Source organism: Agelaius phoeniceus, chromosome Z (assembly GCF_051311805.1).
Source record: "Agelaius phoeniceus isolate bAgePho1 chromosome Z, bAgePho1.hap1, whole genome shotgun sequence".
NCBI classification, from domain to species: Eukaryota; Metazoa; Chordata; class Aves; order Passeriformes; family Icteridae; genus Agelaius; species Agelaius phoeniceus.
Genome location: NC_135303.1, coordinates 48,987,128 through 48,996,394, shown reverse-complemented (window position 1 = coordinate 48,996,394; position 9,267 = coordinate 48,987,128). Strand labels below are relative to the sequence as shown.

The window sequence follows — 9,267 nt, the reverse complement described above, 5'->3', positions numbered from 1 at the left end:
GAGCCTATGAGCTTCTGTTACTGATAAAAGCTAACCCCATGGCCTCAGGAGAACAAAGGTGTAGCAGCTGGCTTGTCTGCTTCTCAGGTGTGGAGATGAAGTGATCTGAGAGATTCATAGAAGTCCTGTTTTAGATCTTGCATTTTCACTAGAAAATTCAAGATCCAAAGCAGGACTTCTAGTGAAAACTCAGGCTTAGGTGTCACTGTCTGTCTGAAGAAAGGCTACAGGCCTCATGAAATGTCAAAGCTAATTCTAGCAAATGCCTCTAAAGCTTAAAAAATGAGGTCTTGGTTTAAAATAGTTGGAGATAGTCACAGTAAGTAGGAGTGCTGTCCACCACCAGAAGGCAAATAAGCAGGATGAAGTAGCTTCTGTGCATGTGCCTGAATCAGGGAAGAATGGGTTGTCTTGCTAATGGTTTGGCAGATATGGCTCAGTACCAGGTCTTTAATCTTCACATGGTGAGGAGATATCCTTAGGAAAGAACTACCCTCCTAAATGTTTTTACATGTATTCATTATTAAACACACAGACCAGTGGAGGGTTCCATTTCCTTGATTGTTCTGCTTTGGGTTTGTTTTCTGCGCAACAGAGCATTCGACCAGATTTCAGCCTCGAGTGGAGATCTGGTTCAGCTGTGGTACTGTCCATCTGCTTCAAGTTAAGTGTGCTTCCAAGAACCCTCCTGCTCTGGATGAACATGGTCCTGCTGCTTTCATGTCCCTGGCAACTCACTCACTTGAAAGACACCACAATGATGAAAATAATTTGTTTTATGTCATCATAGTGGGTGCAGAGGAGGTAATTTGGCCTGTTTGTGTAGCACATCTTTAACACAGGATTTAAGGAGTAATCCTGTGGTTACTGAAATCCTGGACAGAGCTGTCAGTGGAGAGAGTGAAAATCAGATCCAGACTGGCTAAAAAAGTTACACAGCATTTCCAGCAAAAATGTTCATCGTGCCTGATAAAAGTTTGGACAATGTTTCAGCTCTTCAAGATCACCTGCTTGGCAAAGTGAGATGCAACAGCTGTGGCTAAAGGCAGATATTAGTCCCATTCCCATCCAAAAATGCTGTTTCAGCAAATAAATTCAGCATTTAGAATTCTTAGGCTAGAGTTGTGCCATTTCTTGGAATAAGTAGAAAGCACATTTATTGGTTCTTTTAAATTTATCTTCTTTAATCCTGAGGAAGAAGTGCAGGCATTTTCTTCAGTATTTAGTGAGGAGAAAGAAAATTCCCAATTGACAGAAAGCAAAGCAAGTGCTGACTAAAAGAAAATTACCCATGAAAGTAGACCTAGAATAAAAACTTAATTTCAGCTCTGCTACACTTGATGGGCTGACAAGAAACAAGAATTTTTACAGTCAAGTAAAGGATAATCACTGACAGGCTCATATCCAGCTATGTGGTCTTGTGAAAGAGCTCAAGGCTAATCCAGAATTCCATGAAACTTTCTCAGTATGCTGTTTCTTTAATTTTCCTGGGACATTTTGCAGTCAGTGAAGCAAAATGTCTATGTAACTCTTCACAAGACCTGAGCTTTAAATGCTTTGAGGTAGGGATGGCCATTAGCTGTGCAAGCCTGCATAGCAAATAACCCAGCAGGATAAGCAGTAGCTTGCTGCTGAGCAAGGACAGATTCAAGTGCTTCTCAGAAGGCAGGTCTGAAAGGGTTGGAAAATACATGGCAACTCTGGTGCCACAAATGACTGATCTGACCTTCACCACCCCAAAGAAAAATTCCACCCCACTGAAGTCAGTATCCTGAAAAACACCAAAAATGTTTTCCCTTGTGCTGGATCTGCACTCCCATGATGCACTCTGTGGCTCTCACTGCCTCAGTAAATGCAAGCAGCTTTCACAGTGTATTTATATGATTAAAAAAAAAAAGACACCTTACATACTGTTAAGACAACATTTTGTAACAAGTTACTGTTGCTTACATATTGTCTTCAACTCTGACATGCTTGCTCATATTTTTAGAGCAAGTTACAAAACCAGAGAGAAAATAAGTCTTATCTCTTGGAAAATCCCTCTCTGTTTTGTAGATCTTCAATTACATTTGCTAAAAAATGAGGATATATTTTCTCCCCAAAAGATATCCTGATTTTAATGGATAAACTGAATTCGACGCATATCTAAGTGATTTAAATTTCCTTCAGTTGTTCCAAAGCAAAGCTGTCCTGATATTTTCTACAAGACATCAGAAATATACCTACGTGAACTAAAGATTTTACAAATTTTGGAGCCTTCTGGAGGGTCCCAGTATTTCCAGCTGCTTCCTAGATGGATGCTTATGTGCATAGCACTAGGGTTGGCTGGAGTTTTCAGGACTGATTTCTCTTGCATCTTCCCCAGCCCAGTGAAGGGCTTGAGAAGGGAGTGCAAAGAGAAGAGGTGCTGCACCACTCCTTTCCAAGGTCTAAGCAGCTGTTTTTCTGCCAGAAGGGCTGAGGGCTCTATATGGGCTAGCAGTGGGGCTAGAGTTTCCACAAAGAGACAGGGACTAAAGCCCTATTTACGGAATTTAATAAAATCATGCATTAATCACATTCATTTTTTCCAATCCTTTGCATTTTTCCTTCCAACATTATGAAATACTAACTGACTTACTCACGCTACTTTTTACTACTTTGTTAGCACTTCATTCTCATGTTTTAAATAGTTTGGGGTTTTATTGCACTCTTATAAAAATACTTTCAGATTGGGGAAAGCGGTTTGTAAACTGTCATTTAACATCTTCCAGCCTGGCTTCAAATGATCCTCTCCTTTATTTCAAGAGTGCTGGGGTCTAGCACAATTCAGAGCTCCCTGTTATGGTCATGTACTTTCTCTTCACCTCCTTTCAATGTTGAAGAGATTTATTTTTGTTTAGTTTTTTATCTCCATTCAAACTGAGAGTACTATTATTAAGATGCATTTGGAGAGCAGAATTCTACTCTTTCCTGTTTATTTTTGGCTTTTAGCTAACTATGCTTGATAATTACATGTAACCACTTCACTTTGTAATATATTCCCCATATTTCCCTTCCAGCTGACCTAACACTTTCATACAGTAACATACTACAAAGTTCACTAACCCTTTTTTATCTGGAGGCATAATTGGGATTCTGTGTTCATGAATCTCTGAAGTCCACATCAATCCTTCTAAGCAAACTTCCTTTCAAATGCAGATAGAGTACTTTTTCTGAACTCCATGAAAAAAGCTCCTTTGCTCCTTTTATATGTGCTTTATGATATGTTTCATAATTTTAAATGGTGAGAAATACTCACGCTTAAAATTCATGGTCTTTAAAATCAGTTTTGCATTCATGTTCAACAGTGGGTGAATCAGAGTTGACCTGCCTGTTAAAGGACTGTGAATATAATTCTGTCCTGAATCCTGTGCAAACCTCTTTTGTGGCAGCTTCTTTCACTCAAGGTTTACTGTGTTTGGCTGTATGGGGTGGCTTTCTTCCCCGCTGCAGGTTAATGTTAGGCAATAAAGGCACATGCATAACCGGCAGGTCTCTCAGGCATGTGTGTCACATGTACACATGGATGCATGCCATCCCAATTAGCACGTGCAGGAGTTCTGGACTGTGATGCTCTGCAGATCTGTCACCAGTAACACCCACTTGAGGAGACTTGTGCCTCTGACAGCCTCTCAGCCATTTCCACATAAATGCTCTTATGGCTTGGGAAACTAACTGAAGTTAGGCATCAGCTGAGGTACAAAAAAAAAAAAAAAGAGAAAGACTCAGTCTGTTTTTGCACACAGCCCAGGTGATCTCCTGGCCTCACCTACCAGGCACACCTAAAGCTTGGGATGTGAACCTGAGCAACTGCTTTTGCATGCCAGCTGCTTCAACTAGCTGCTCAAACTGTGCTGCTGTTTACCTCGAATTAAGAACCATCTAGTGACAACTCAGGGCACAGACACTCTGTGGTCTAAGGCCCTGATCCAGAAAAGCATTTAAGTGCGTGCTTGTTTATCCTTTCTGTACAATGTTCATAAGCACATGCTTAGATGTAAGGACATTTTGAAGGCCTATTGAAATAATTTTGCAAGGGACTGGGATAAACAAATCCAATTTCTCCAGAAAGAAATTTGTTAAATAAAAATGTTGTGTTTATCTCTTAGATTTCTGCTAATAGAGTAGGGTGTGGCTTTCTACTGAAATGCCACAGTGCAAGTAAAAATTACTTTGGAAGTCTCTTTAAAACGCGGCCTTTGTCTTTTCTCATTCCCCATTTTTCATTAGCAATTCACCACAAAAAATGCATTTCCCACCAATTCAAAAATAAGGCCAAGCAGCATGTTAATCTGCAATTGCCTGCAATTGCCATGTGCTGTATTTCAGAAAGCACTGTTACAAATTTTGCTACTTTAAAACAAAAAGCAAACCAAATGGTCACACAGAAGATACCTAATTGGTTTGCCAGCACATCTCTCTGCCATGAAAAATTTATTCTCTCTAGATTGATCAGGGTATTGTTGAATGCTTGACTATCTGTGACTGGTGGGAAAACTCACTATTTGATGCTCCAGTGTTGAATCAGGGTTCTTTTTTTGGAAGGCAGATAAAGAAAGAGGTACCACCTGCACTTCTTGCTCTGATTGTTACAGGAGTACCTGAATGGCTGGCAAAATGCTAGTTGTACTTTTCCCTGTTGAAAGAAAAAAAAAAGTAATAATTAAAATATCCTTGGTCATATAATGCTCTTTGCTCTAAATGGTTGGCATGACCTAACAAAAGAAGATGCACTTCATGTATTACTTCAGAAAAATTTGCCTCATCAAAATCCACAAGATTCAGATATATAGCAATGCACACAAAAGAAGGAAAAACAATTAAGGGTTTTGGCTCTGCCTACTTTCTTCTGGAGGCAGTTAATTTGCACCAAAAAAAACAGACAAAAGTAAAGAATGGTACCTTTTCTTTCTTTGAGCTGATGGGAAATTTGCCATTGACTCTAAACCAGAATTTTACCTTGGGACAGATATCTGGATCTCGGGGGTAGAAAAAGATGTGTTTAGAAGTAAGAACATAGGAAAGCTAAAGAGACAGTGACTATCTGAGTCTGCAAACAGCCAGAAATGCTTTCTTGTGTTGCTTTGTTCATTGTATTTTCATATACACACTTTGGAAGGAAGGGTCCACATTAATAAAGAAATTATAGTGGTCTTTTAAGACCATCTTTATTTACTCTGTGTACTAAGCCCAAAAGTAGGTCAGGACCACCAGCAACTAAAAAAATACAAACCAAAAAACCTAATCAAAAGAAAGCCCCTCAGGACAGTGAGCATAATGGTCACTACTAAGGTAGAAATTGTAAAAATTACTGGATAGTATATATGACTAATATATTAATATAATATATATTGCTAATATAATAGCATATATTACTAATATAATTAGTATTATATTACTAATAGAATTATACTGTAATATATATTACACTTATATATAATTAATATAATTATATATAATTATGCTGACAAAATATGGAAAAATTCATCATAGAGAATGAGCTGCATAAAAGTAATACCTTATTCTTCTACTTAAACAAAAAGATACTGCTTCGTAGACTGACATGCCTTTTACCTTTCATTTGTGCTCTATTGTCTTGTTATTTAAGGCTTCAATAGATTTTGGCTTTGTTGTTGGGAAGTATTTAATTAAAACAAGTAAGAATGAGCAAGAAGGATTGTTCCATACAACAATGCCACACACCTTAATGAGCCACAGATTGTTAGGATTTTAACTTTAAAGGTTTACCCAGTTTAAGCCTTAAAAGTGGTAACAGTTTTGCTATATATTAATTGTTTACGCATGCTGTAATAAAATTATCAGGAGACTACTGAATATTTTGAGCACTATGAAAGCTCATTCTTTTAATTTGCAATGGATTAAAACCTGGTGCATTTCTGGCTTTTCTCAATATTTTTAAGACTGTATTAGCAGCAAGGTGTACTTTTGTGAAGATTTAAACACTAGCCTCCTCGGCTGGGACAGCTGAATTTCACTGTTAGAGACTGATAAATTCTTCAGCGTATTTTTGATCATGTAAGGATCACACTTGGAGCACGGTACTAATAATATCAAGGTCACAGGCTTGATCCCTGTATAGGCCATTCACAGAAAAATTGGAATGTTCTGAATATTACATATACATATATATATATATATATATATATATATATATATATATATATATATATATACAGAATATACTGGTGATGCTGTGAACACTGCTTATGAGAGCATACTGGACGCACAACTTTGGAATGGCCGCCCATGAAACAAGAATGAGTCAAAATAATTCAAGCCAATGGTCAATATAGAAGCTTGTGAAGAATCACAGTATTCCATTTTACATTCTCCTAAAGAGAGCAGTAGGAAGGGCAGGGACACAGGCGGGCTGGCCCAGGGCGGACAGTGCCGCGGTGCTGCGTTCCCTGCGGGCCCGGGCGCGGCGCGCTCGCCGCGGGCTGCGGGACGGGGGCGCGGCCGCCCCGGCCCCTCGGGGCCCGGAGAGGTCCCAGCGTGGCACTGCCCGGCCGGAGGCTGCCGCGGGACCCCCCCGCTGCCGCCCCACCGCCCGCCTCCGCTGCGACGGGCCCCGCGCCCTCCCCTTCCTCCCCCCGCCCCGCAGGGGACCTTTTAAGAGGAGGGGGCAGAGGCTGGAGGGCTTGGCCGGGGGACGGGGCTGCTCCTGCGGGAGCTCTGGGATTTAATCGGACGGCCAAAACCGAAAACGTCCAAAAAAAAAAAAGAAAAAAAGAAAAGAAAGAAAGAAAAGAAATAAATAAAACAGGAGGTGTGGAAGCACGGAAAGGTGGGGGGACAAAACAGGAACCGCAGAGGGACGCGGTCCGCAGGCTGCGCGCAGCGCGGGGATGGTGCGCCCCGGCGGGTTGTGCCGCCCGCTGCTGCTGCTACTGCTGCTGCTGCTGCTGCTGCTGCAGGGCTCCCTCCTCCTGCTGGCCACAGCCCCGCACGGCCGCGCCGCCGCCTGCCCGCTCCGCAGAAAGGTAAGCGCCCCGCGGTGCCCTCCTGACTCGGGTGCCCTCCTGCCCGGGGGCGCCGCCGTCCGCCCGGCCCCGGCCCGCCCCGGCAGCGCGGGGGAGGCGGGTTTGCGCCCCTCGGGGTGCGGTGATGGAACGGGTTGGCGTGCGGGCCCCCGGCCGAGGCTGAGTTCCCTCTGTCCGGCGGGCGCGCTGCGCCCAGCTCGGGCGGCAAGCGCTCGGCAGCGGCTCCGCGGCTTGGCGGGACTGCGAGACAGGGTGCTGGGACCCTGCATGGGGGAGGAGGAGCCTGGGGTGAGCCCCAGTAGGATCTTTTGCCTGCAGTGAGTAGGACGAGCTGCGCTGCTCGCCAGAAGACAGACTGCCCGGGAGTGTCTTGCTAACACCATCCCGCGCAGGGTTACCGCCTAGTCCCACTTCAGAACGCCGAGCGTGCTGGAACAGGTTCGGACCAGCAAATGGCCGTTTGGCGTGAAAACGCGGCCACACGTTATGTTAGGTTTTGCTTGTCTCCTAAACTTAGCAGTTTGACTGCAGTAGCAAGGAGCAGCATGCGCTGACTTAGCTCCAGTGGGTAGTTAGCACAGGCGAGGATCCCTGCTGCAAGTTAGGGCTGATGTTACTGCTGCTATAAAGCTGGTGCAGACGATGTCTGTCATTTCCATGAAAGATCAGAAAAAGTCATTCTTATTGAAGCTTGAAGCTTCTGATACAAAAGTACCAAAAATCTTGTACGAAAAGCCTTCTTGAACTTACTTTGTGTTAACAGGCCGTCTGTGCTGTCTGTTGGCATCTCCTTGAGCCTGACGTGATTGTGGGATATGTGTACGGCCACTTCACCTTCCCTCCCAGGCAGCTTTTAAGGAAACTGGAAGCCCTTAGAAGTAGGCTGGGGAGGTGCCAAGGCCACAGCAGGCTCACTGCAGGGAAGGCGTGAAAAAGTTTTGCAACTGAAGGAGGTCTGCTCTGTGACTTTGCTCTGCTCTCTCACCTGGTCCTGCTACTACAGGTAGCCCTTGTTCTTGGGGGCCTTCCTGCCTCTGTGAGCATCCTGGTTCCCTAGAGTATCTTCTCCTAGGATTTAGGGCATTATGGAATCAGCCATATGCCAAGCTACATGTGCTTTGCTGGAGGTGTCTGCCTGAGCTTGAGTTAAAGAGAGCCTGGCCCTACCTTGTGGGATGGTGTCTTTACAATTTGCTTGGAACCAGTTTGTCAACTGGATTTGTAGGTGGCCAGCTGTGACACTGCCATAAAGCCAGGTCAACCCTTTGGAGTGGGTACCCCCTTCTCCTTGAGGGCATGAAGTGTTAAAGATGTGGGCCGGTATGAAACTACTACAAGGAGCTAGTGAGAGCAAGTACAAAGAGGACAGCTCCTGAGCAGAAGTCGTACTTGTGGAAATGGATAACTTCACAGATTGGGTGGGACATGCAGGAAGTTTTTTTCAGAAACAATTGACTGGACTTCTGCCAGTTGCTAGCAAGACTGGAGGTGAAATGTGTTAATGGTAGGTAATTATCTGCTGATTACGCTGTCATTAAAATGTGAGACCACCTGTAGTTCTGGAATAGGCAGGCCGTTTCCGAGGGTCATTTAGGACAGTGGTAATAACCACACTGTCTAGGAATGGCAGTGTCTGCCTTATTTACAAAACTGTTGAGTTTATCCTTATGAATATTTACATGAACTCCTTAGGGAAAATATACTGTCTTGTTCCTGCATCACCACGGATGGTTTTTAATTTACTTTAGTTCTTTATAGGATTCCTTTTCTCACCTCTCTTAGACAGGTCTAACTTCGTTCTTTTTGTTAGGTTGCCTCAGTCTCTGCCATAAGAGAAGTATGTGCGTTGTTGCCTGAAAAGCTTCTATTTTAAGGAACGAACCTACAGTATTTCAGAAGGCTTTCTCATCATGACTCAAAATTATAGTTAGATCTACAACCAATAATGTGCCTAATCATCCTCCCCCCACTCAAAAAAAATTGAAAAAAAAACATTGAAAACAATTAATTTTAAATAAAGTATGCTGGAATCTTTTTGGGTTGTATCCATATACTAAGTAATGTGGTCTGGTACTGCTTTCTTTTTGCTTAGCATTGGAGTGTATTGGAAAAATCAAAGCCAGAAATCACAGATTAATTGTGGAATACTTGTAGTTGTAGTTGGTTAGCATTTTATGGTGTCTTGTTCCTGACAGAGGGCCAATTAATTTATATGGCTGCTTTTCCCCATATATGCCCTTCA

At 43.0% G+C, this 9,267-nt stretch overlaps 1 protein-coding gene across 2 annotated transcripts in view; it reads left to right on the top strand.

The window, feature by feature from the left end:
• The first annotated feature begins 6,776 nt into the window (after positions 1-6,776).
• The window catches only part of TRABD2A (TraB domain containing 2A), an 83,884-nt gene continuing 81,393 nt past the window's right edge, over positions 6,777-9,267 (top strand). The window contains exon 1 of one of the 2 annotated variants that reach the window (XM_077171788.1): positions 6,777-7,025. In XM_077171788.1, coding sequence (XP_077027903.1) covers positions 6,891-7,025 — 135 coding nt within the window. In that variant the 5' untranslated portion in view covers positions 6,777-6,890. The remainder of the gene's footprint in view (positions 7,026-9,267) is intronic. The other variant, XM_054652697.2, reaches the window with a different exon arrangement.